Raw genomic sequence first — 27,735 nt, 5'->3', positions numbered from 1 at the left:
TCAAATGCAGATTCATCATGAGTGTTAATTTGTGATTATAAACTGTGTGGTTTGATCACTGAATGCTGGTTGGCTGAAAGCCGTGGAATATCAGACTGTATACCACGGGTATGACAAATTATTTTTTAGTGTTCTAATTACATTGGTAACCAGATTCTAATAGCAATAAGGCACCTCAGGGGTGTGTAGTATATGGCCAATATACCACAGCTAAGGGCTGTGTCCAGGCCCTTGTGCTTTGAAAACGCAGACAGCGTCAATGCATTTTGGTAAACCAGAATTACATTCATTTCCAATGAAACCATGCGTTTGCCTTGCAGCATTGCATTGCAGAGGCAGTTGCAGTGTGTTCAGTGTGGTGGATACATTGGATTTATCAAACCTATGCATAGACGGCTTGACAAACGGTAGCAGAAGGTGAATGTTGAAATGTTGTTTCATACATATCCAGATGATACTGCATACTATTTTGCGCAATGACGCTTTCGGTGTGTTCAAAGCGTTAGCCGTGGTACATTGACCATATATATACTGTACCACACCCCCTCGTGCCTTATTGCGTAATTATAAACCCGGGTGGTTTGAGTCCTGAATGCTGGTTGAGTGAAATCCGTGGTACATCAGATCCTATACCACGGTATAACAAACTTCTTTTTTTTTTACTATTCTAATTACACTGGTATCCAGTTTGTAATAGCAATAAGGCACCTCTGGGGTTTGTGAGGTATATGGCCAATATACCACGGCTAGGGGCTGTATCCAGCCCACACCTTTTCAGGCCTTATTGCTCAACAGTCTCTGTCAACAGAGCAAAGGGATGACTGGCGAGTGACTATGGTTGCACCATTTTTGTTCTCAAATCCAGTAGAGGGCAGTGTAACATTTATTTCAGCAGAACAGATTCACAAATTCAATTTCAAGCACTACCACTCATATATGAAGGAATGCTCTCAGGTGGTAAATCTAAATGACTATTTCCTTTTTAGGTAATCAGTAACTTGAACTTCTTGTTGCATCACATGGAACAACCCTGTCCACATCATCAACTCCTGGCAAAACATCAGCATAGCAAAACAGGTTAGTAACAGGAACCATGGTTTTATTACTGTTCTACTTGTGTAGTATGTGATGGGAATTAAAAACAAGAAGCATAAAGACGTTGAAAGACGCATTCCCCATTGACAATAAACACACTTGACAACAGAATTAGCACAAAGTAGTTTAGTTTATTATAGAATATGACACTAAGATCACATTTTTTATTATGCACATTCCGTTATAATTATTCAAAGGGAACAGTTGTGGAGGTCAGGGTTCCTCTCCGGTGTACTGGCTGGGTATAGGGGGTCCTCCCAGGGGGTTGCACGCCATTTTCATCAGGTCTGTCCTGTCCGTCAGGCGGGTTTGTGGACAGACCGTCACTGGTCTGGGGAATGGACCCACTCACACCCATTGGCTGACCGGGAGGGGGGTGGAGTATCAGTGCATTAGTCCGTCAGTCATGGAAGAATTACAGGTACTTAGGAAGATCCTTCTCCACCACCTGAAAGGAAGGAGAAGATATAGGTATGATGAATTGCATCCATGTCTCTTTTTTCTGAACAATGACTTGTTTTTCTTGCATGTCCCAAGACAGTTTCAAGATACAATACTTGCAAAAATGTACAGTTCAATAGGGAGAAAAAACAAAATGAATGAATAAACAAAGACAAAAACAACAGGATACAAATAAGGACAAAACCAAACTAAAACCAAATAGGTTTCAGTATTTCCAAATTCAATCAGCCTATTCAAATTTCAATCTCAAAGTGTACCAACCCAGAGCCACATAGGAATATTAAAGGTAGACAAAGCAGGGCAATCCCATCTCCCATCCACAAGACCAAACATTGTTGTTAAATTAGGTCTTGCAAGTGGGAGGCAGCATATGACCAATTGACCAGAGTTTTCGGCTTGGCCCAACACAGTCTGGCAGTGGATCTTTCCAGCTGTGCAATATCCTAGTATATAAACAACCAACATCTGCAAAGGGCAATAGCAGGTTCAAACCAACTCATTAGAATAGTTTTTTTGCCTGCTGTTAATGCAACCATAACAATCTGCCTCTGAGGGATAAGATAAGGAAATGCTAGAGCAGGTAGATTCCTGCCAAGAAAACCATTGAAAACACTTGAACCCAAAGAGACTTTACCGGTAAACAGCTCCAAAGCATATGCATATAATTTCCCACCTCAGATTGGGTACATTTATTACACATCACTATCCACAACCTTCATTTTGAACCTTCACTCTCGGGTAAAATAAAGCCTTTGAGAAAATGTAATAGGTCGATGGGCAAGGCTCTTAGAAGAGACACATTTTCCCCCCCATATCGTGGTCCAATCACATTTAAACCCTGAACTTTCATAACAGGTAGATGTTTTATATTATGAGTCACCAGCCTATCGTATAGTGAGGACACCATTCCAGCATCCATGTCTTTTAGTTGATTTTCAGTTATGTTTCTCTCCTTATATGGATTGAATATAATTGGATTTAATTAGTTAGATAAGAGCCATAACAGTAGCCAGCTATAGACACTTGTGGTGTGTTGGATTTCCCATTCAGGAGAGACACTATGAGAGATACAGTGGGGCAAAAAAGTATTTAGTCAGCCACCAATTGTGCAAGTTCTCCCACTTAAAAAGATGAGGCCTGTAATTTACACCATAGGTACACTTCAAATATGACAGACAAAATGAGAAGAAAAAAAATCCAGAAATTCACATTGTAGGATTTTTAATGAATTTATTTGCAAATTATGGTGGAAAATAAGTAGTTGGTCAATAACAAAAATGTATCTCAATACTTTGTTATATACCCTTTGTTGGCAATGACAGAGGTCAAACGTTTTCTGTAAGTCTTCACAAGGTTTTCACACACTGTTGCTGGTATTTTGGCCCATTCCTCCATGCAGATCTCCTCTAGAGCAGTGATGTTTTGGGGCTTTTGCTGGGCAACATGGACTTTCAACTCCCTCCAAAGATTTTCTATGGGGTTGAGATCTGGAGACTGGCTATGCCACTCCAGGACCTTGAAATGCTTCTTACGAAGCTACTCCTTCATTGCCCGGGCGGTGTGTTTGGGATCATTGTCATGCTGAAAGACCCAGCCACGCTTCATCTTCAATGCCCTTGCTGATGGAAGGAGGTTTTCACTCAATCTCACGATACATGGCCCCATTCATTCTTTCCTTTACACGGATCAGTCGTCCTGGTCCCTTTGCAGAAAAACAGCCCCAAAGCATGATGTCTCCACCCCCATGCTTCACAGTAGGTATGGTGTTCTTTGGATGCAACTCAGCATTCTTTGTCCTCCAAACACGACGAGTTGAGTTTTTACCAAAAAGTTCTATTTTGGTTTCATCTGACCATATGACATTCTCCCAATCTTCCTCTGGATCATCCAAATGCTCTCTAGCAAACTTCAGATGGGCCTGGACATGTACTGGATTAAGCAGGGGGACACGTCTGGCACTGCAGGATTTGAGTCCCTGGCGGCGTAGTGTGTTACTGATGGTAGGCTTTGTTACTTTGGTCCCAGCTCTCTGCAGGTCATTCACTAGATCCCCCCCGTGTGGTTCTGGGATTTTTGCTCACCGTTCTTGTGATAATTTTGACCCCACGGGGTGAGATCTTGCGTGGAGCCCCAGATTGAGGGAGATTATCAGTGGTCTTGTGTGTCTTCCATTTCCTAATAATTGCTCCCACAGTTGATTTCTTCAAACCAAGCTGCTTACCTGTTGCAGATTCAGTCTTCCCAGCCTGGTGCAGGTCTACAATTTTGTTTCTGGTGTCCTTTGACAGCTCTTTGGTCTTGGCCATAGTGGAGTTTGGAGTGTGACTGTTTGAGGTTGTGGACAGGTGTCTTTTATACTAATAACAAGTTCAAACAGGTGCCATTAATACAGGTAACGAGTGGTGGACAGAGGAGCCTCTTAAAGAAGAAGTTACAGGTCTGTGAGAGCCAGAAATCTTGCTTGTTTGTAGGTGACCAAATACTTATTTTCCACCATAATTTGCAAATAAATTCATTAACAATCCTAAATGTGATTTTCTGGATTTGTTTTCTCTCATTTTGTCTGTAATAGTTGAAGTGTACCTATGATGAAAATTACAGGCCTCTCTCATCTTTAAGTGGGAGAACTTGCACAATTGCTGGCTGACTAAATACTTTTTTGCCCCACTGTATACCATGTTTGAGCAGCCATTAAAAAAAGCATGCCCTATATTCACATTTTCTGTGTGCTTGATAGAGGATTGCCCCCCCCCCCACCACCACCCCAGCCCACTCACTCCCCACGACTTCCAATTTTACAGGGTTGTATTCACATAAAAATGTTTCCAGGAGGCATTTATAAATGGTCGATAATGCATAATTTCAGTGGCAAAGTCACAAGGCAGAATGATGGAGAGGGTTATTCCAGGACAGCCCTGAGGTTATGGCTGAGTGCTACATCACATGGACATGTCAGTGAGCCCATCATAGGCCTGTGCTGTAATTACAGTCATTGACTTACACTGGGATCATCCATTGGTCCATATCTCTTCATAACCTGGCCCTCTCTGTTGATCAGGAACTACAAATACAGAGAGAAGAAGCAATGGACATTGAAACTCATTCTGCATTAAAGATTCAGTCCGGGATTAAAAACACTTACAAATTCATAACATATTGTATTGTCATATATTTTTTTTAATTAACATATAATAAGAAATGGATGACGTAATGCACAATTTTCGGGGACCTGTTTTGGCTCATGAGCACTACTTTCAAAACTACTGGCTGAAATTATACAAAAGCTCTGGAGAATCACTTTAAACTTCCATGATCTAACTGCAAAATCTGAAAATAGTCAATAGGTGTTTTTGTTTTCAATTCGTTAACCCCACAACTCCCCAACTCATAAATGCTGAAATATACTTCCATTTAAGTATGTATTTGTATGACACTGGTCCAAGAAAGACAATAATAATAAGACTACCATTTTAATTTTATTAAGAGAGGCTATAACATTGAACTCAATGGGCATGCAATGAGCAACCTTTGCTTTCACCAGAGATAAACGCTTGGCATATAAATCTGGGTAACTCCTGTGTCAACTTTCTGCTGATGGGGATATATGATGATGACTAATAAGAAATATTTACCTTTGTGAAATTCCACTTGATGCCACTGTTGGGAAGAAAACAAGATCATAAGATAAAGTAATCATTAACACCGTGACAATAACCAAACTCATACATGTTACATTATAAGCTTATCTGCTTATAAGCTATTATCAAATACTTTGCGGAGCATTAGTAAGCAGTTTGTAAATAATTTGATATAATGTATTTAAAGTATTAACAGCGGTCTAAGGCACTGCATCTCAGTGCAAGAAGTGACACTACAGTCCCTGGTTGAAATCCAGGCTGAATCACATCTGGCCGTGATTGGGAGTCCCATAGGGCTGTGCACAATTAGCCCAGCGTCGTCCGGGTTTGGCCGTCATTGTAAATAAGAATTTGTTCTTAAATGACTTACCTGGTTAAATAAAAAAAATACAATATATTTTATATTCATGGCCATCAAAAATGATATGCGAGTCGCTAGTTGTGACACGTCTCTCCAAAACGTTTCCACTCACTTTCCCAGGAAGCCTTTCCCATTGGGCTGCTCCTTCAGCCACTTCCACAGGGGGTGGGCGTTATCCCCGTTCACATCAATCTTACTGAACATTGGGAACTCAGCATTGTATGACTTAGCAAAGTCCTTGATCTGAGCTTCAGTGCCAGGTTCCTAAAATGAACACATAAGACACGTAATAAAATGGCCATAGAAGAAATGTTTTAGGTGAGAAAAATGTTTTTATGAAGAGAGGTGTAGCTACCTGACTCCCGAACTGGTTGGAAGGGAAGGCCAGGATGCGTAAACCTTTCTCAGCGTACTTCGCGTGCATCTCCGCAAACTGAGAATAGTTTACTGGGGTTTTCCCTCATTTAGAGGCAACGTTGACGATGATGACAACATCTCCCCTACACAAACACATTAGAACACAGGAGAGAACAGGTCAGAGACTTTTGGAAGGGGTATGGTGAATGATATATAACATGATTGTGGTTATTTAGTATTTTGGAGTGCTGAGTAACTTGTTTTTTCACCCACTAACCTGTATTTCTCGAGGGACACCTCGTTGCCGTCAATATCCTTGGCAGAGAAGTCATAAATAGATGTGGCTGTCTGCCAGTCCTCTGTCGGGGCAGACTGCGAGAGAGGTGAGAAGAAATAGAGTAAGTCCAAATATTAAAAGTGTACCGTTTGCTGCTAGCTGGCTGGTGTTTGCAGGCACGCACGTGTGCTCACTCACACTCACTGTAAAGGAAAGACTCAGCAAATCTCTCTCTTTCAGAGTGATCGTCATCACTCAAATTAAATGCCTTTGCTCTCATCCATTCTACACGGAAATCCACATAACATATTTCGAAAATGTGTTTGAATGACAGAAAAACAGCAATTGATGTGTTAAAAAGTTACTGATTACAAGGCTGTATTTCCCCTCCAACAATAAACACTCTATGCACCTGGCATACATTCTCAGATAGAAAGATTTGACAGCAGATGTAAACATAAGAAAACCTGCCATAGCCAATATTGCCAAAACATTTCTCAGTGATCTTACTAAAGTCTGCAGCAAGACAGAGAAAAGGACAGCAGATCCTAGTAGACCCATGATTCCCTTTCAGTAAGGGATGTGACAGTATCCCTGTGATTTGACCGCACAGTCTTCTGTCCCACACACCTTTGACTGACTGAGCTTTTCAGTACAGTACACACTCTAATCCCCCAATTGATGAAACTCTGACAATCAATAACTAGGAAGATATGGCATTCTTCTCTGATAGGATGCTTTTATGCTGACCACTGACAGGCAAAGGATGATAACGCCTACACAATCAGTGGTCCTCATTACATACTGTTATCTCTTCCTAGAAGTGACACAAAGTGTGACTTGCACAGGACAAAGGTAACCTCATCTTTGGGAACTGACCTTGCTAAATACATAATTCAAAAAGTACAGAACACAGTAGTACTTCTCTATGACTAAATGAACAGTAACATTTCACATCAACAATAACATTTTAAAAAGGATGGAGCAAAACTATCAATATGGTCCAAAAACCCACTATTACACCAAACAACAACTATATTTGGATGTATATTGCCCATATGCAGTGATCTTATATTTATGACCTTTGTCAGGATATCATATCAACTTAGATGAACCTTCACTTGACAAAGGCATACAACGAAATCATTTCTGTTTGCGATAGAGATTTTCAATTACAGTAGGCTATTCATACTGTAAGTCTCAACAAATGACTCGCACAAGAGAGAGAGCCTAATCATTCTGCAGAGCACGTAAACAAGGGTTTCAAAAAGCCTCAGTTCTTTCCTATTTCAGAGGTTCTTTATTCCATCAAATGTCATAACATCTTTAGCATCATATGCTATAGAATAGATGCAGATGTGCATGGAGACTCATGTTTACATTTTCTAAGAGATAGGATTTTCTCAAGTATCAATCTTTTAATTTGAGGCCAGTGGTACAAGACAGTGGTTGGGCAACTACATTGATTCAGTATATATTATTTCACCATTTTGAAAAGGTGCAAACTTTACCACTCAATGATGTTATCTTACGAACACAACAAGGTCAATTATACGCCTGATAAGATTGATGAGGGAGCAGGGAGGTTCTGACTTGTGATACCACATAGCCTACCCTGTGTACACCCCAGATACCAAATAAATAATTAAACTGAAAACCAGCCAGATGATGATCATGTGTCCATACTTTTTCTGACATCCAGACACAATACCTTTTAACACCCTGTATGTACACAGCTCTTTCACAGACATCAAATGAAGAGAACATCATGTAGAGTAGTATAATTACATAAAACACACAAACATAACTAAATCCTAAATACATGCACTGCAAATTAGGCCACTTTGCTATAGACAACGTTAGCAGGTTATCAGCACACACCAGAAGGGCTATGGAGAGAGTGGTTTCATCCTATGTAACAGTCAACAGCACAACAATTAATTCTGCATATGGCTATAGTACTGTATACAATAGCCTACCATTGTGAATAAATATAATCCAATCACAAGAACGAGTCCACAGCTTGCCAATGTCCCAAATACTAAAACACGCTTAATTTGCCACAACGACATTGAATTTTTTTAAACTCCGCCTGCAGGGTTTGTTGGGAAACGTACTGCGTACGGTGTGTTTGAGCCTCTAGGGGGCGTGCCATCACTGTACTTGATCATTTGCATGTTTTTCTTTGATTGAGCTAAGTCATACGGTCGTTTGTTTTTTTGTACATGTGCTAAGACATAACATTTATATTTGAAGAGGGTAAAATACAAATGCAGTTCTAATGACTGGTTAGATCAGTCAAAAATATTTAAGTCATTGTTGGGAAATATCCGGTGACATCATCATTGCGCGCGCTCCTAATAACGCGTAACTGCAACGTGAGTTAGCATTAGCTAGTGAGAAGTACCTTACATGTATTGATATATCGTATACTGCACCGGTAATTAATCAAAACATATCATCGAAACGCAATGGATGACGATGAAGAAACATATAGGCTATGGAAAATTCGGAAAACCATCATGCAGGTGGGTTACTGGGGTGAGCTGTTTGCTAGCTAACGTTAACTGTATCAACTTTAGTAGTAGCTAGCTAACTATCGGTAGCTGTAGTCAATATATGATACCCAAAGGTGGAGCAATCGATATTCACTAACTATAGTTCTATAGCATACTATAGTATGAATGACTCCAATTGGCTATAGTTTTAGTGCATAAACAATGATAGAGGCCTCTAATGGCCGTGCTAACATTGGCAGCGCCGTTTAGGGCTTCCACCATTTTAATGTAGTCAACTGGGTGATACTTTCAACTTCATTGGCTGACCCAAATCTTGGAAGAACAACATTGGCCACTTCAAAATGGAGATCCAAAGATGAGTCCTATCTATTTGGCTATGATTCAATGGATTCAGTATATGAATGACCTGTCTTGTCACATTACATGGAAAGCGTCATTGTACAACTCTCTCCTTGTTGGTCAGCTGTGTCATGACAGAGGCTACCTGGTGACCCAAGATGAGTTGGACCAGACCTTGGATGAATTTAAAAGTCAGTTTGGGGACAAACCCAGTGAAGGTCGCCCACGACGGACAGATCTCACTGTCCTGGTAGCACACAATGATGACCCCACAGACCAGATGTTTGTTTTCTTTCCTGGTATGTTATTGCCAATGTAGCCACAACATTGGGACCCTAGTGACCACGTTGACTGTTATTGATGATACAGTAATAAGTCAGCACCTGTCATTTGCCGTAGTCCTGTAACTTATGACGATATTGAATCACTTCATTTTCACCCATGTAGAGGAGCCTAAAGTTGGTATTAAGACCATCAAGATGTACTGCCAGCGGATGCAGGAGGAAAACATCACACGTGCCTGCATTGTAGTTCAGATGGGAATGACACCTTCAGCTAAGCAGGTAAGGTTTGTGGATGTTGTTGGACACGAGATCTTACTTTTTCAAGCTGTGTTTTCAGCTTTTCATTTGTGGTCTTTTTCTTCGTCAAATTTTAGTCTCTAGTTGATATGGCCCCCAAATACATCCTGGAACAGTTTCTGCAGCAGGAGCTTCTAATAAACATCACTGAGCATGAGGTAAGCAGATGGAAAGTTGTTGCAATATCATTAAGATTGTAGTCATAAGACCTTTTGAACTGCTATGTGGCACACTTAACTAATCTTCTGTAATTATTTTGTTGCAGCTAGTTCCTGAACACATAGTCATGACGAAAGAGGAACTGTCTGAATTGCTGTTACGATAGTATCCTTTTTACAGCATGGATTTCAAACTCGTACCTGGATAGAGTATAAATCCTGCGTTCTATGGACTGGATTCACATGCATAGTCACCCCAAATGAGAATCTATTGATCTAACACTAGATTGAGCTACTTGTGTGTTGGGATTTCTTGATTTGTGTCTCAGTAAACTGAAGGAGAGCCAGCTGCCTAGGATCCAACAAGGAGATCCTGTAGCCCGGTACTTTGGATTGAAAAGAGGCCAGGTACATGATCAATCTCCTCGACGTAATGGAGTTAAAACATTTCTGAAATAAGTGATTTACTTGGCTCTCGTTTCTCTTTGCTGTGACAGGTAGTAAAGATAATCAGACCCAGTGAGACTGCTGGACGATACATCACCTACAGGCTGGTCCAGTGAGGATTTCAATGTGAGTGCTTGGTGAAAATTAGGGCTGTTTCCTAACCAGCATCTCTATATTGTACATTTTTTGTATGACAATACATATCATTATTCAGATGGGCATTTGAGAATGTTAATTCTACTCTCGTTCCTTTAGGTATGTTGCTGTAATAAGGGACAGCGTGTGAGCCAATAAAACTCATGGATTATTCCACAGCTGGCCTCATTGGATTAAGTTAAGTTGTTAATGTGTTCAATAAATAATTTGGAAAGATATGGTGATGCCAGTTATCATTTTAATATGGTTTGACCATCCATATGTCTAAAAATGTGGGCACGGTCAGGACAAAAGGCACGTCACCTAAAGTAGCAGCAGGTATACATGAGGCTATGGTTGTTTTACAAGGCATAAGTCAACATTTAATAGCATTCTCTTTACTGACAATGTCAAAACAGTGAATTCAGCATAGACAAATACATCCAACATAACTGTTAAGATATGAAGTTGGATTTTAGTGCTGAAATAAAAACCAGCAGCACTTTGAATACCTGGAATAATTATCTTAAATCACACGACAAATAACTCACTATTCAAGCATAAGAGCAATGTAAATACTTTTAAACTAGATTATCGCTATGCCAATTTGTAAGGCAGATTATTTTCAATATTAAGTCAGCTTGTTATAACTAGAATTAATGCTGACAGAAAACAGCTATAACTAAGTGTCCAAGATTTTTTGATTTAACCAGGTAGGCTCGTTGAGAACAAGTTCTCATTTGCAACTGCGACCTGGCCAAGATAAAGCATAGCAGTGTGAACAGACAACAGAGTTACACATGGAGTAAACAATTAACAAGTCAATAACACAGAAAAAAAAGAGTCTATATACATTGTGTGCAAAAGGCATGAGGTAGGCGAATAATTACAATTTTGCAGATTAACACGAGTGATAAATGATCAGATGGTCATGTACAGGTATTGGTGTGCAAAGGAGCAGAAAAGTAAATAAAACAGTATGGGAATGAAGTAAAATTGGGTGGGCTATTTACCGATAGACTATGCAGCGATCAGATGTTTGAAATTGTTGAGGGAGATAAGTCTCCAACTTCGGCGATTTTTGCAATTCATTCGAGTCACAGGCAGCTGAATGAATGTGTCGTGTAGTATTACATGACATTCTAATGCCAAAGTTAAAACCAAGATTCATGGTAAAATCCACCAGACTGGAAGTACACTTAACACACCGTAAAGCCTTTGTGGTTGATACATTGCACAGGCTGTGTTTACACAAACTGGCTCCCTGTCCCTGGGCAGCAGACTAACCTTTGACCTGCCCAGAACATTTTTTTAAATTTTACCTTTATTTAACCAGGCAAGTCAGTTAAGAACAGATTCTTATTTTCAATGACGGCCTGGGAACAGTGGGTTAACTGCCTGTTCAGGGGCAGAACGACAGATTTGTACCTTGTCAGCTCGGGGGTTTGAACTCGCAACCTTCCGGTTACTAGTCCAACGCTCTAACCACTAGGCTACGCTGCCGCCCCAACATGGTTGTTGGACTGATTCACGTTGAGCTCAGACGCCTCTAGGTCTGGGGGCTCATGGTCCAAGGCATCGGGACCAGGACTCTCCTGGCCTGGAACCAGGTCAGTCTGAGGTAGAGACTGTCTGGAGAGTTTCAGGCTATCCTTGCAGCTCAGTTGGTCATCTTCTGTGCTGACCTTGCTCTCCTGTTTGACAGTGTGGTTAGACTCACCTGGATAAATACAAATATAAAGATGTACTAAAATCAAAAAGGCAAAAGGTAATTCTTCACAAGTCCATCTTAACATCTCTTACCACAGCCCTCCATATTGTCAGTCTGTTCTGCTCTGTTCCTCATTGGCATCCTGTTCCTCTACATCAGCTACCGCAGCACTGCTGTTCTCATCTATACTTGCACCGACAGTCTACCAGCAGGGGGAGACAAACACAAAACCTAAGATAAAATAGGGAACTAGAGTTCAAACCATTCACAACTCTGGTATTAGTTGAGCTATTATGGGTAGGTGAACAGAAAGCGTTCACATTCTTTGTATGTTTGAAATATTCTTTAACATGTCATTTTGCTGATCTAAAGTATGTACACACATCCTCTGCAACCAAAGACAGGCACACAACACACCTGTTGGGTGGAGAATGGGTGACTGCTGGAGGACTGGAAGATGGCTGTGTAAAAGACTATAGAGTCTCTATGATGCGGGCCTGATGGGGTAGTCCACAAGAGAGGACAGGGACACTGTGGCCCTAGTGGGCCGGGGCCACATCAGAGGGGCCAAACACAATGCCCAGGTTAAATGGGACTCATCTTATTGTCCTGCTCTAACGCTGCAATCCTGAGGACAGAGCAGGGAAGGGGGCAACATGTATGATATGACAGGGAGAGGTTTAAAAAATAAAGTTAAACATGGAAGGGGTGAAAACTTTTAAACATTAAAATAATATAATAATAATAATATATGCCATTTAGCAGACGCTTTTATCCAAAGCGACTTACAGTCATGTGTGCATACATTCTACGTATCCTTATAACTGAAAAAATATGCAGAATGTAAACAGCATAGTGGGTCAATTTCTGCAACAACTGAAACGCTAGCATGTTAAAACAGTGCTGTCATACCGTGTCCATAGACTGCTTACAGGGTTAGAAAGACAAATGATTCAATGACAGTTTAACCAATCTATCCCTTTAATATAATATGTGCTCGGGCTGCCATTGTCATCATGTATCACAGCTAAACTGAGTTTCATTCATCCATTATCCAGAAACATGTTGGATTATTCAATCAAGATATTTGTAATACAGGGATGTTACATTACAAATAGTTATGGGTGGACAAGGTGATGATTTTCTGTTCTAGAAATGAAAAACAATGACAAGGGCAGATATTCATTGCCATATCAGTAATCTTTAATGAACCAAATATTTACAAAAATCAGTCATTTTAACAGAAATGAAGCAGGATAGAAAATTGAGCTTCAATATATCCAGTGTTCTGTGAATGTCCATAATTGAATGTCCATAATTGTTTTGGAGCATTTCCCATTCAGGCACATCACGTTGCGCATAAGAATAGCCCTTAGCCATGGTAAATTGGCCATATATCACATACCCAATCAGAACCCAAAATATAAGCTTGTTGTACTCCATGGTTTGTTGACAAAGTAAATCTAAAACACTGAAAAGCCTCAATATGGTTAACTATATATATATATATATATATTTTTTTTTTTAGATAATCAATGGTCAGTCCTTGCATACATAGCACTCATTTTGACCCAAAAGGTGGGATGACCACTTGTTTTAATTTAGGATTCCAGCTTTAAAATGTTTTTTTTTTGTTCAAATGACATCCTTGACAGCAAAGTTGTTGGGAACGTCTCTATCGTTTTGATTTAAAAATTGCATTTATTTTTTAAAAAGTTGTAGAAATACAAAAACACAGATTTTTTAATTAGAATTTCCAGCTAAATGAAACATATTTCTCTCTTGGAATTAGACATAAAGAAAGGTGTGAGCGCTGGTCTGCGGAAGCCATTGCCTAAAGTCCCATGTCTGAAGGCAGCCCTAGCATTGGCCCTCCAACTTACCTCTCCAAAGAAGATGTTGGTCCAACAGAAGGACAAAACAAACCAAGTGATCCTTGAAGGTTGAAGTTGAGAGCATTTCACATCTCCCATTTAAGAGGCTATTGCCTTGTTTGTGCAGGCGACTGCCGAATGACTGAACTTTATCATAAATAGCGACTGATTATGATTTGTAGATCAGTCAGTCACATCACGGTTTTGATGCTCTCGAACACGGCCGTTGTCTGTGCACTCTAGAGTTATAGTTCTGGAATGGTGTGCTCTAATCTAAAGTTCTGTAGCTGGACCCCACTCAATGTCATCAGTCTCTTCATTGTCAGAGCTGTCACTGCCTTGGATCCGAGTGCGTCTCGTTTGGACAGCCTGATGGTGAGCCAACCTATCAGGAGATAGAAGAGAGAGGGCATTACTAACTGTCAGTTCAGTCTTACTCAACTTGGATAGAATCATTTGGACTAGGACTGGAGTAGTTGCTCAATTGCTAAGGTTGGTTTATAGACAGGCATTTTGATGACCATGTGTGAAACAAACATTGTCATTCAGATTAATATGATCAGATATTGGTCTACTTCACTAACACAATGAACAATGGAGACGCTTTCCTCTCCTGAGATTCTGCCATACGGGTCTGAAAGAGGGAAAGAGGTCATGAGTCAAAATCACTGGAGACCAAGTTAAGAGTAATTTAGCCTTTGGAAGGAAACTGCGAGTTAGAGGATCTGTAAGAGTTTGTGCTATGCTGAACTGTGACAGTCCCACCAGTACCTGTTGAAGTTTCTTCTCTATTACCGACAGTGTGACAGCTGGGGGGCTCTCTGGCAGCAGTTCAGCCAATGGGGGCTCACGCACAGAGACTCTGGGGTCAGGGGCTGTGTCCGAGGGGGTGGTCGGAACAGCCTGGTCAATGGCCCTGAAGTCCGAATCTGAGAAGCTATGATAGGGTCGGATTTCATCAGCAACGTCAACGTGGGGAGGGCTGTCAGATGGACGACGGGTCGATCTGGGCTCAGACACATGCATCAGGGGTGGAACCTCTCTCAGGGACTCGGGGGAGGGGTACTCAGAGGCAGGTTCTGAAGACCGGGCCAGAGCCGTTACCCTGGACATCCGGGGCTGATTGCTGGGATCAAATGGTTCCTCCAGGTCCTCATTATCAGTGTAGACCTCTCTGTCTGTGTCCTCCAGTTCGCTGGCAGCACTCAGGTAGTCCGAGTGGGTCCGGTCCAATGCATCCAGCTCCTCCTCTCCGCCTCCCTCCAACTAACACACACACACACACACACACACACACACACACACACATACTTACTTACTTACTTATTTTGATCTTTATACCACCAGGTAAGTTGGTGAGAGCAAATTCCCAGTTTTACTGTGAGCTGAGATCTGTCTGTGTTACCGTGACTTCTGAGTCCCAAACAGGTTTGGCCTGCTGGTGTCTGATCTTGTCTTTCACAGTCTCATACCACACATTAGAGCTGGGCTGGAGATCAATACGAGCTGGGAACAATGAGACAGTTTTTAATAAAACCACTTGGGACATGTTTTTATTTTGACAGATAAACCATGTAAGAGCAAAAACAACATGTGTGTGTTAACCTGTGAACAGATGGTGTGTTAACCTGTGAACAGATGGTGTGTTAACCTGTGAACAGATGGTGTGTTAACCTGTGAACAGATGGTGTGTTAACCTGTGAACAGATGGTGTGTTAACCTGTGAACAGATGGTGTGTTAACCTGTGAACAGATGGTGTGTTAACCTGTGAACAGATGGTGTGTTAACCTGTGAACAGATGGTGTGTTAACCTGTGAACAGATGGTGTGTTAACCTGTGAACAGATGGTGTGTTAACCTGTGAACAGATGGTGTGTTAACCTGTGAACAGATGGTGTGTTAACCTGTGAACAGATGGTGTGTTAACCTGTGAACAGATGGTGTGTTAACCTGTGAACAGATGGTGTGTTAACCTGTGAACAGATGGTGTGTTAACCTGTGAACAGATGGCTGCAGTGCTTCCTCATCTTGAGGGCCTGTGTGTAGAGGCGTCTAGAGCTCTTGTTAGAGTTGGGGCACATCCTCTGCCTCATGACCTTGACGTCCTTCCTGCTGTGTGGGTCCAGGAACAGAACCATGGGGTGGTACTGGATGTAGTTCAGACGCTCCACGGCAGTAGGAGTAATGTCCAGCAGAGGGTGCTTGTTCTGGAAACAGAGTGAAGAAACACACAGGGCATTTTTCTTCAATTCTGGTACTGGAGTCAAACAAGCATACAGCAGTTGTACGTCTGCTCTGTCTCACACCAAAACAGGTCACATCCCAGTTCGTTTCATCACCTTCTCTGCAATCCTTTGTACTGTGTCCAGCTTGATGACCGTGGAAGTAGTGTCTGCGCCACTACTACGAGGAGCCATCTCTGCCACCTCATATTCATCAGGCATCTCTCTGGCCAGCTTCTCCATGGCCACATCGTTCAGAGGACCCATGATGACGATTGGCCGTTTGAAATTAGCTGGAGAGCCACATGGGTCAAAAGGCGTACATGTGTTGATTCAAAATACAAAAAGTACAAACGTTTAAAGTCTTTGACTATTATGTGAACTATTATGCAATATATAAAACTGTCCCTACCTTTTCTGAGCAGAACTCTCTCATATGCTGGGAATTTGCCCTGGATGGTAAGCTGGAGCAGGTCATCATGAGTCCTGCGGACGTTCTTCTTGGCCCCTCTGAGCCCCCGTAGTTTCCAGAACTCTACCCTGGGCCCTGATACCTGGCGATCCCCTTCTCCACTGGCCCTCTGAGCCTGCTCCATTCTGGCCAGAGTTTCGGCCCTGAGAGGGACAGAGGAAATACCATGTGGAACAAAAGCAACCCCAATGACAGTATCTTTAAGTGTACACATTGGAAATAAGTGCAGTACATTGCTCTGTAACCATATGCATCTTTATACATCCAAACCCAACCAACAAAGGAATAAACCAAACAACCAATCATTCTAGTCTCAACTCACCTGACCTGGTTGGGGATGGTGCCCTTGTCCAGCTCATGCAGGTCGTTGCCCATGCGTATAGCCAGCCACTTTCCCAGCTTGCCCCTGTGCATGGTGTCCACCACCCTGAACACCTCTCCCCTGGTGAAGGCTAGGCCGATGTCGCCCTCCGCCACATTGTCATAGTGGGTCCGGACGTAGAACGAGTCCCCCAGGTTGGACTTCAGGATCTTCTTGTAAACTGACGAGAGGAAGAATAACTCCGTCATTTAGGAATCACTTAATCATTTGTATGTACCTCATTACTGGGGTAGAGTTATTACCAAAGTAATTACATAGAAAATGTCACACTGACAAGTCCTCTGAAATCAACCACAATTCTTCCACCCTGCACCTGCTTCAGTCTGAGGTAATACTCACTGTCCATCTTGTTCTGAGTACGGATGTTGACCGGCTCCCCTCTCTTGATGTTGATCAGGAACATTGCAGCTTCCTCACGGTTGAAATAACCAAAGTCCACCCCATTCACCTACAAGACCATAGCCCATGAGTGGTGTAAGACGTGTTGCATATACTGTAGTGTAGATACTGTAGATCAGCACTTCAGTGGTCACCAACACTTGTCCCAGAGAGCTACAGTGTGTGCAGGCTTTTACTTCAGCACAGCATCAATCAAGATCTTAGTTGAATCAGCTGTGTTCGTGCTGGGCTAGAACAAAAACCTACACACCCTGTCCCGGTGGTGACCACTGCTGTGATCAGTGAGTCTTCACCTGCATGATCTGGTCCCCCTCCTTCATACCCTGCTCCTGAGCGGGGCTGTTGGGCTGAACCCCATCCACAAAGATGCCCACATCGTTGCCTCCCACCAGTCTCAGACCAACGCTCCCCTCCTTCACAAACGACACTGTGTTCAGATCTGAGCTGTATCAATAGAGAGTAAACAGTTTTGAAAAAAGGAGTAACATCAAAATGAGAATTTATGAAAAGGAGCATTGTCTAGTCTTATATTCTACAGACTATAGCAGGGTATCCCTACTGGCAGCAAAACAAAAAAATGTTTGTCTGTCATTGTTGGACACAAGACTAAAAACACCAGCAAATCAGCTCCAACTAATTTTAATTTTGGAAACCTGTTCCAAAGTATTCCCAAGCATAATAAAGAAATGCGATCGAATACAAATGTAAGCAAGGTTTAAAAATATTGTTTTAGTCAAATATTATCTGTTTCGGTTAGCATGCGAGTAGATACCCATAGACTTCCAGTAAGTGCGTTAATGCTAGTTAGCATTGACTTGAAAAACTAACACTAACTTCCTTTATACTGGACACAGACACAAAAATGGTATCCACGAGTTCATCTGACTCTGGGAAGTAGATAAAAGGGCCTCATTGCCAGTATGCCTTTAATGTTGGCTATTTGGGTGTAAATAAAACTCACCCCAAGTTAGGTGTAGGAATGGAGTCTGGGGGTAGGGAGTAGAGGGGTTCCTCTGTCTTGGCTGAAATGGAAATAACAGTTAAGACCTTCCATCCAGAGTTACTAATAAACTCAGCAAAAAAAGAAACGTCCTCTCACTGTCATCTGCATTTATTTTCAGCAAGCTTAACAGGTGTAAATATTTGTATGAACATCAGAGTCAACAACAAGACATAACTGAACAAGTTTCACATACATGTGACAAACAGAAATTAAATCATGTGTCCTTGAACAAAGGGGGGGGGGGTCAAAATCGAAAGTACCAGTCAGTATCTGATGTGGCCATCAGCTGCATTAAGCACTACATCTCCTCCTCATGGACTGCACCAGATTTGCCAGTTCTTGCTGTGAGATGCTACCCCACTCTTCCACCAAGGCACCTGTAAGTTCCCGGATATTTCTGGGGGAATGGCCATAGCCTTCACCCTCCGGTCCAACAGGTCCCAGACGTGCTCAATGGGATTGAGATCCGGGCGCTTCGCTGGCCATGGCAGAACACGGACATTCCTGTCTTGCAGGAAATCAGGCACAGAACGAGCAGTATGGCTGGTGGCATTGTTACGCTGGAGGTGTCAGCATGAGCCTGCAGGAAGGGTACCACATCAGGGAGGATGTCTTCCCTGTAACACACAGCTTTGAGATTGCCTGCAATGACAACAAGCTCAGTCCGATGATGCTGTGACACACCGCCCCAGAACATGACGGACCCTCCACTTCCAAATTAATCCCGCTTCAGAGTACAGACCTCAGTGTAACACTCATTCCTTTGAGGATAAATGTGAATCTGACCATCACCCCTAGTGAGACAGAAAACCGCGACTCGTCAGTGAAGAGCACTTTTTGCTTGACCTGTCTGGTCCAGTGACGGTGGGTTTGTTGCCGGTGATGTATGGTGAGGACCTGCCTTACAACAGGCCTACAAGCCCTCAGTCCAGCCTCTCTCAGCCAATTGCGGACAGTCTGAGCACTGATGGAGGGATTGTGCGTTTCTGATGTAACTCGGGCAGTTGTTTCCATCCTGTACCTGTCCCGCAGGTGTGATGTTCGGATGTACCGATCCTGTGCAGGTGTTGTTACGTGGTCTGCCACTGCGAGGATGATCAGCTGTTTGTCCGGTCTCCCTGTAGCGCTCTTAGGCGTCTCACAGTACAGACATTGCAATTTATTGCCCTGGCCACATCTGCAGTCCTCATGCCTCCTTGCAGCATGCCTAAAGCATGTGGATGAGCAGGGACCCTGGGCAACTTTCTTTTGGTGTTTTTCCAGAGTCAGTAGAAAGGCCTCTTTAGTGTCCTAAGTTTTCATAACTGTGACCTTAATTGCCTACCGTCTATGAGCTGTTAGTGTCTTAACGCCCGTTCCACTGATGCATGTTCATTAATTGTTTATGGTTCATTGAACAAGCATGGGAAACAGTGTTTAAACCCTTTACAATGAAGATCTGTGAAGTTATTTGGATTTTTACGAATTATCTTTGAAAGACAGAGTCCTGAAAACAGGACATTTCTTTTTTTGCTGAGTTTACATTATAAAAGAGGACATTGGAGAGCTGATACTTACAGTAGACTGGATGGTTGCTCTTCATTGATATCCCAGTGCGGACATTGCCATTGACTCTGTGTGGAATACTACAAGAAAAGAGATGCATTACCATTCACTCACATTTACACAATAACGCTTCTACACTGAGTTGAGGTCAGAGAAGGTGGGAGCACACACACTTGTGATCAAATTGACTTGAATAGTTACAGTGACTTTGGTCACAGAAGAACATTATTTTTTTATGGTGGTTAATTAAAACTGTTCTTTACCTGGTTGTCTATAGTGGTTTCTAGAAGATACTGTAAACTAGAGTTTTACCTGTGGTTTCTCTCCACATCTGTACTCCCAGACCTCCTAGGGGGTGAGGGTGTACGGTCCGAATCAGAGGAACCTGAACAGGGCAAACAGAGGATCAGGATACATATCTGGCCTTAATGGCCATGTTCTGTTAATAATCTCCACCCGGCAGAGCCAGAAGAGGACTGGCCACCCCCTGGTTCCTCTCTAGGTTTCTTCCTTGGTTCCTGTCTTTCTATGGTGCTTTTCCTAACCACCATGCTTCTACATCTGCATTGCTTGCCGTTTCAGGCTGAGCTTCATTTACATTTACATTTAAGTCATTTAGCAGACGCTCTTATCCAGAGCGACTTACACATTGTGATATTACTGATGTGAAAGGGCTTTATAAATATATTTGATTGAAATTTGACATGGTGCCTTCAGAAAGTATTTATACCCCTTGACTTATTCTGCACTCAATACTCCAGAATGACGAAGTGAAAACATGTTTTTATGATTTCACATTTATTGAACATGAAATAGATATGTAATTTACTTAAGTTTTCAATCCTCTGTTAATACTTTGTAGAAGCATATTTGTCATTATGAGGTACTGTGTTAGAGATGGGTTTGAGGAAAACAAATTAATCAATTTTGAATTTCGTCTATAACACAAAATGTGGAATAAGTTAAGGGGTATGAATTCTTTCTGAAGGCACTGTACATGTTCAGACTTTAGGATTTCCAACCCCAAAATTCCATCTTCTTAGACAGTGCTCATCTTTCACAGGAGGGACACTGACCTGAGACTGGACTGGAGGAGGTCATGCCTTGTCGAGGGGGGTCCTGTCTCACTACTGGAGCTGGAGAAGACTTCATCTCAGGCAGAGCTCTGGGAGAGAGAGAGAGAGAGAGCAATCACACTCAATATAATGCCCTTACTGTATCAACTACTTGAGTCCCTGAGCTGGCAAGGTAAAAATCTGTCGTTCTGCCCCTGAACAAGGCAGTTACCCACTGTTCCCAGGTAGGAAGTCATTTCAATAAGAATTTGTTCTTAACCGACTTGCCTCGTTAAGTAAAAGGTTACATGTAAAAAATAAAATATTCAGGAGTAGGCAAGTAGATTCAGCCGTGGGATGATTTTTGTTTGAGCTGATGGTCGGGGGCCGGAACATAATTCTTTAAAAAGAAATGTAACCAGCAAATTTAACCAATTTAACAAATTCTTATTTTCAATGACCGCCTAGGAACAGTGGGTTAACTGCCTTGTTCAGGGACAGAGCAACAGTTTACCTTGTCAGCTCGGGGATTCGATCTTGCAACCTTTCATTTACTAGTCCAACGCTCTAACCACTAGGCTATGTAAGACCAAAAAGAGCTTGTTTTTTAAAAATATGTCATACTCTAATTACATTGAGACACGATCACATTTAACCAAATTCTTGTCAATTAATTTTACTAATAACTTGTGCACCCCTCCCAAAAAAAGACAAAAAAAAAAGAACACTTGGACAGTTTTGGCCTATTGCTGACCTCTGACATATATATATATATATATACACCTTGACTTATTCCACATTTTCTTGCACTACAGCCGGAATTCAAAATTGATCAGAGCTCTCAATATTTACCTATGTATTCTTTTCAGACAACCATTTAAGTCTTGCCATAGCTTAGAACCTGATATTGGGCAGGTCCATTAATGGTGTGCCCACCTTTGTTATATTTCTGACTCGATCACAAATGATGACTCCTCGATTTGGTTAGACATTGAGACTTTTTTCAAAATACCCCTTACAGGATATTTTATTTTTCAGAAGTTTCAAGTCTGTAGAAGATCACTGCAATAATCCCATTACACTTAACACACTCAAAGTATGGAGGTCAGTTCAACACTTCCTGGGAAGGTCCAAACTAACCTCTGCTCTTACCCCAATTCTTAACAACCCAGATTTCAGTCCAGGATTGCTGGATGCTGGCTTTAACTTATGGCTTAATAAGGGCATATGCAGGCTAAATGACTTATTTGCTGATAAGATTTTGTCGTCATTTGAGCAGAGATGTGGGAGGACATTTGGAGATATGCAAAAACAATATCTATATGTAATCGTACTAGAGCAATCCAATTAAGAATAATACACAGATTGCATATATCCCCAAATCGCAGACATGCTTTTAGCCCCACTTCCTCTTCCCCTCAGTGTCTTAAATGCAAAACTGATACAGGCACCCTAACACATTGTTTATGGTCATGTACCAAAATACAAAGATACTGGTCTGGTGTTCTGCAAGAAATTGAAAAGATCCTAGGGGTTGATCTAGAATTGGACCCAGTTTCTTTACTGTTAGGTCTCCCTAGTAGGCATGTTACTTCTGTGGGTAAAAGGAGGCTTTACAACATCCTTACCTTCGCAGCGAGGAAAAACATCCTTTTACAGTAGGTTCCTTCTATTAAAGATTGGCATAAGATACTATTTGAATGGGTGCCTCTGGAATATCTGACATGTACATTGCATTCTAAAACAGATCAGTTCTACAAAGTATGGGAACCTTGTCTAAATTACCTAGAACCAGAGGTATCAGCTATTCTGCTGCAAGGATTCTCTTAGAATGCATTTCAGAACTACACTGTACGTTCCATGTGTGGAACCTAACCTCTTGGTTTAAACTGAGCTTTTTTGTTTAATTTCTGTTTGTAAGTTTGTTTAAAATGTATGTATTGAGACTCAATGATGGTGATGGGGTGAGAGAAGCACCGAGCGGGAAGAGGAAAATGGTGTACGTATGTATGGGTGTGCGTACGCGTATATATATATATTTATGCATAGGTATGTGTAAGTGGGTGCTGTTTTTCTTGTTGTTTTTTTGGTGTGATTTGTCTCTGTTATTGTATCTCTTAATATGGGTGAAAATTGTGAAATTCCAATAAAAATACTGTTACAAAAAAAGAAAAAAAAAAGAAAAGTCTTGCCATAGATTTTCACAGATATAATTCAAAAATGTAACTCCGCCACTAGATTTCGGCCTTGTGTTTTAGGTTATTGTCCTGATGAAAGGTGAAATTATCTCCCAGTGTCTTTCTTTCCCTGAAAATCTCCCCAGTCCTTTACGATTACAAGAATACCCATAACATGATGCCGCCACCACTATGCTTGAAAATATGGAGAGTGGAACAGTAGTGTGTTATGTTTGGGGCAAATCAAATATAACTCTGTATTCAGGACAAATAGTGAATTGCTTTGCCATATTTTTTGCAGTATTACTTTAGTGCCTTGTTGCATATTTTAGAATATCTTTATTCTGTACAGGCTTCCTTTTCACTCTGTCAATTAGGTTAGTATAGTGGACTAACTACAATGTCGTTGGTCCATCCTCAGTTCTATCAGTCTTTAAACTCTAACTGTTTTAAAGTCACCATTGCCCTCATGGTGAAATCCCTGAGCGGTTTCCTTCCTCTCCGGCAACTGAGTTAGGAAGGACACCTGCATCTTTTGTAGTCACTGGGTGTATTGATACACCATCCAAAGTGTAATTATTAACTTCACCAAGCTCAAAAGGGATATTCAATATCTGCCAATAGGTGTCCTAATTTGCAATGCATTGACAAATCTCCCTTTGTTTTATTTCACCAGGTAGGCTATTGGAGAACAAGTTCTCATTTACAACTGTGATCTGGCCAAGATAAAGCAAAGCAGTTTGACACATACAACAGAGCTACACATGGAATAAACAAACAGTCAATAGTACAGTAGAAAAAGTATATATACAGTGTGTGCAAATTAGGTACGACAAGGGAGGTATAAGGAAATAAATAGGCCATGGTGGCGAAGTAATTACAACATAGCAATTAAACACTGGAATGGTAGATGTGCAGAAGATGAATGTGCAAGTAGAGATACTGGGGTCTTCCCTGGTCTTTGTGGTTGAATCGGTGTTTGAATTTCACTGCTCGTCTGAGGGAACTTACAGATAAGTCTATGTGTGGGGTACAGAGATGAGGTAGTCATTCGAAAACTGTTAGTTAAACGCTATTATTGGACACAAAGTGAGTCCATGCAACTTAGGAGACTTGTTAAGCACATTTAAACTCCTGAACTTATTTCGACTTGCTATAACAAAAGGGGTTGAATAGTTATTGACTCAATACATGTCAGGCCAGTGACAATTTTATTTTATTTTAATCCATTTCAAATTCAGTTTGTAACACAACAAAATGTGGAAAATGTCAAGGGGTGTGAATACTTTCTGAAGGCATTTGTCAGTGTTGTTTCAAATGTTCACCCAGTTCCTTGTATAAGTAGACTAACCAGTCTAGCGTCCTGGCTTTATCTTCAGAGAATCTAGTGCACTGAAGCAGTCAGTATTGAAACCGTTTTGACTAAATGTGTTTGTGTGCCAATGTTATAGAATAGTTGTTGTGTGTCTGTCAGCCTGACCTGTATCTGTTCTTGGATACCCTGGAGATGGAGCCTCCACTGTCTATAGACTCCCGTCGAGGGACGGATGCGTAACTTGCCTCCGACTCGGATCCTGAGTGCCCTGGGGACATGGACACACACATTTTTGTATTTCACCTTTATTTAACCAGGTAGGCTAGTTGAGAACATGTTCTCATTTACAACTGCAACCTGGCCAAGATAAAGCAAAGCAGTTCGACACAAACAACACCACATAGCTAAACAAAGCACAAAACAGACCACACGAGCAATAATAACAAGTTACATATACAGTTAAGTCAATACGCACACACCTTTAGCAGGATTGCTCCTTGTGACACTGGGGGCTTTCCACTTGGGGGGCTCCACCTGGGGAAACATGGCTACCAAGGGAGTGGCTCTGGAAGAGAAGAGGGAGGTTGGAGTGAGGGAGGAAGACAACAGAACTCAGTTACGTGTGTAAAGGGGGACCCGTGGCTAAAATAGATAATGATGAGGATGAGAAGAGTGATATTCACCTTAGGGCCTCTGGGGGAGCTGTCTCACATGGCTAATCACATGAGCATATGGACAATTTAGCATCATTGTTGCGTTAAATTCAAAAAGAGTACCTCAGTCTGTTATTCATGCCATGAATGCTAACCCATCCATGTATCATTTCAAATGCATTTTAAGATTAAGTCAGGTAAGAGTCTATCATTAAGTCAGGTAAGAGTCTATCATTAAGTCAGGTAAGAGTCTATCATTAAGTCAGGTAAGAGTCTATCATTAAGTCAGGTAAGAGTCTATCATTAAGTCAGGTAAGAGTCTATCATTAAGTCAGGTAAGAGTCTATCATTAAGTCAGGTAAGAGGCTATCATTAAGTCAGGTAAGAGGCTATCATTAAGTCAGGTAAGAGGCTATCATTAAGTCAGGTAAGAGGCTATCATTAAGTCAGGTAAGAGGCTATCATTAAGTCAGGTAAGAGGCTATCATTAAGTCAGATAAGAGGCTATCATTAGGTCAGATAAGAGGCTATCATTAGGTCAGATAAGAGGCTATCATTAAGTCAGATAAGAGGCTATCATTAAGTCAGGTAAGAGGCTATCATTAAGTCAGGTAAGAGGCAATCTCCATGTTGCTTTGATCATACTGCTGATTGCTTTTTGACCAGATTCAACCACATGTACAGTAGAGAAGTGCTCAGTGGAAGTCGCTTTTATTTGATTGTTAAACAGAACCTCACAGTAGGCACAAGAACAACATGTATTATGGGGTACAACGTAATCGTCAATCAAGGCCAACAGACCAAAAATATAATAATTAATGAAAACTTAACAGTATATTAATAATAGCACAAGAGCGGAAGGAGGAGGTGGGTGGCATGCATCAGCTGCCCAGTGCCCCAGTCCAGGGGCTCCTGCTGGGACTTGGGAGGGGATAGGATGGTAGGGGTGGGCCTCATCGGTACCTGTATCTGCTCCGGGAGTCCTGGCTGTGGGCGGGCCCGGAGCTGCTGTCTGACTCAGATTCAGAATCTGGGGAGAGAACAGGGGTAATGCTCTAATTATGTGGCCGTTTCTACCTCGTTTCAATGCACTTAATGTTCTGTCAAGGTGTTCCTGTTGTGGAACTTGAGGTGCTGACCTGGGAGTGGGGCTTTGACAGGAGAGGACACCCGTCGAGGAGGATCCTGACGAATGGTGATGGGGGAGGCTCTCAGTGTCCTAGGGTGGGGCAGGTTAGGGAGCACTCTGTATCTGGAGTAGTCCTCTATGACTCGGGAACTCTCTCCTCTTCTGGGGGGTGGGGAGGCACTGCGGTCCGAGTCCGACTCTGACACCACTACACAGACAGACAGAGTGAAGGAGAGCAAGAGACCGTGAAAGAGGAGAGAGAGACAGTGAAGGAGAGTGAGAGGGAGGGAGAGAACATGTTATTATCACAATCCACTCGGTGTCATTTGATGAGATTTCCCTATAGCCCGTGCGGTGTTTACCTTTGCGAGGTCTCAAGGTGGAGGAGGAGGGACGGGAGGAACGTGGGGCGACCCAGTCAAAGACGGCAGGTGAGGCTTTGGGGTTGGGGAGGGTGGACAGCCCTGAAAGAGTTCTACAGCAAGAGAGAAATACCCACAATGGCACACACTAAGACAGAAAATATCAAACCAAATGTGTCTAATTTGAGGTTTGAGGTGAACCCACCTGTATTTGTTGGCATGGTCTGGGCTGTCCTTCCTGACAGGAGTTGGTGATGCACTACGGTCAGACTCAGACTCTGAGAGGGCTGGATTGAAATACACAGGTCAGGTCAATATGACAGATTACACATGAGTGGGATGGACCAATGCTTATGACTGGACTCACCTCGGTGAGAGGGGTAGGCTTTAGCAACAGGCCGGGACAGTGTCGACCGCACCGGGGACGGATCACGTGACTTAACTACTAGAGGAGGATCAGCTCTTCTGCAACAAGCCAGAGAGACAGAATGCCTTGTCATACATAGGTCAAAAGTTGACTTGTCACTTAAAGGGAAAATCCACCCTTTAATTAACAGTGTTAAATAACACTAATATGTGACAACAATATTTTTTGGTGAACAAATGTCATTTTTGGCATTACAATAAGGTTGGTAGCAACATGGAAAATTGTTGTGGAAATCTGTTGCAGTCAACTACAAAATCCACAATGCAATGCTCCCTCTATTGGCTGACTGGCTAGGTAACTGATTACCTAGCAAGCTAACATGGCTACACAATATCAGCATGTAAAGTCACTAGTTAGTGCAGTTTGTTTAGGCGATTTCACAGCTATCTATTTAGGAGTCTACAATCTCACCATGTTCAACCTGCAGATCCATGTGCCTCACAGAATGGAGTCTTTTGAGGAGATGGGAAACATTGCCCATGCTACGTCAATGTAGTACATGTAACCTAGTACATGTAACACACACAAACCATTCGGTTTTTTGAAACCAGGTTTGCTGTTCATCTGAGCAATATAAATTGGAAAGGAGTTCCATGCAATAAGGGCTCTATATAATCACGTATGCTTTCTTGAATTTGGG

At 41.9% G+C, this 27,735-nt stretch overlaps 3 protein-coding genes across 13 annotated transcripts in view; 1 reads left to right on the top strand and 2 right to left on the bottom strand.

The window, feature by feature from the left end:
• Positions 1–1,206: 1,206 nt before the first annotated feature.
• gpx4a (glutathione peroxidase 4a) lies at positions 1,207–8,332 on the bottom strand. Of its 2 annotated transcripts, none has more exons than XM_035760245.2 (7): positions 8,170–8,332; positions 6,191–6,285; positions 5,912–6,056; positions 5,669–5,820; positions 5,190–5,214; positions 4,559–4,618; positions 1,207–1,543 (listed from the first exon to the last, which is right to left on the bottom strand). In XM_035760245.2, the coding sequence occupies exons 1-7, from the start codon at positions 8,260–8,262 to the stop codon at positions 1,511–1,513; spliced, it is 603 nt and encodes a 200-aa protein (XP_035616138.1). In that variant the 5' UTR covers positions 8,263–8,332; the 3' UTR covers positions 1,207–1,510. The 2 variants fall into 2 exon arrangements, with proteins under 2 accessions (XP_035616138.1, XP_035616139.1); XM_035760246.2 differs by lacking the exon at positions 8,170–8,332 and adding an exon at positions 6,701–6,868.
• Positions 8,333–8,439: 107 nt separating this feature from the next.
• Positions 8,440–10,608, top strand: polr2eb (RNA polymerase II, I and III subunit E, b). The gene is made up of 8 exons (XM_035760244.2): positions 8,440–8,718; positions 9,173–9,347; positions 9,496–9,611; positions 9,707–9,787; positions 9,895–9,953; positions 10,117–10,195; positions 10,285–10,360; positions 10,490–10,608. Exons 1-7 carry the CDS (start codon positions 8,662–8,664, stop codon positions 10,348–10,350), a joined length of 633 nt encoding a protein of 210 aa, XP_035616137.1. The 5' UTR covers positions 8,440–8,661; the 3' UTR covers positions 10,351–10,360; positions 10,490–10,608.
• A 118-nt stretch (positions 10,609–10,726) lies between these two features.
• Positions 10,727–27,735, bottom strand: part of LOC118373936 (tight junction protein ZO-3-like) — a 39,652-nt gene continuing 22,643 nt past the window's right edge. For 3 of the 10 annotated variants that reach the window (XM_035760259.2, XM_035760256.2, XM_035760258.2), the window contains exons 9-28: positions 27,036–27,133; positions 26,874–26,955; positions 26,669–26,781; positions 26,317–26,514; positions 26,141–26,207; positions 25,004–25,089; positions 24,690–24,792; positions 21,054–21,142; positions 20,290–20,362; positions 19,990–20,057; positions 18,391–18,451; positions 17,723–17,873; positions 17,370–17,478; positions 16,971–17,190; positions 16,589–16,791; positions 16,294–16,469; positions 15,951–16,161; positions 15,360–15,460; positions 14,539–15,220; positions 13,262–14,339 (exon numbers count right to left, since the gene is read on the bottom strand). In XM_035760259.2, coding sequence (XP_035616152.1) covers positions 14,200–14,339; positions 14,539–15,220; positions 15,360–15,460; positions 15,951–16,161; positions 16,294–16,469; positions 16,589–16,791; positions 16,971–17,190; positions 17,370–17,478; positions 17,723–17,873; positions 18,391–18,451; positions 19,990–20,057; positions 20,290–20,362; positions 21,054–21,142; positions 24,690–24,792; positions 25,004–25,089; positions 26,141–26,207; positions 26,317–26,514; positions 26,669–26,781; positions 26,874–26,955; positions 27,036–27,133 — 3,031 coding nt within the window. In that variant the 3' untranslated portion in view covers positions 13,262–14,199. Of the gene's footprint in view, positions 12,090–12,172; positions 12,283–12,497; positions 12,709–13,261; positions 14,340–14,538; positions 15,221–15,359; positions 15,461–15,950; positions 16,162–16,293; positions 16,470–16,588; positions 16,792–16,970; positions 17,191–17,369; positions 17,479–17,722; positions 17,874–18,390; positions 18,452–19,989; positions 20,058–20,289; positions 20,363–21,053; positions 21,143–24,689; positions 24,793–25,003; positions 25,090–26,140; positions 26,208–26,316; positions 26,515–26,668; positions 26,782–26,873; positions 26,956–27,035; positions 27,134–27,735 lie in introns of those variants that run through there. The other 7 variants (XR_008075555.1, XR_008075554.1, XR_004823511.2 and 4 more) reach the window with 7 other exon arrangements.

Source organism: Oncorhynchus keta, chromosome 22, assembly GCF_023373465.1.
Source record: "Oncorhynchus keta strain PuntledgeMale-10-30-2019 chromosome 22, Oket_V2, whole genome shotgun sequence".
NCBI classification, from domain to species: domain Eukaryota; kingdom Metazoa; phylum Chordata; class Actinopteri; order Salmoniformes; family Salmonidae; genus Oncorhynchus; species Oncorhynchus keta.
Note: the sequence above shows the minus strand (reverse complement) of the source record. Positions and strands in the feature narration are given on the sequence as shown.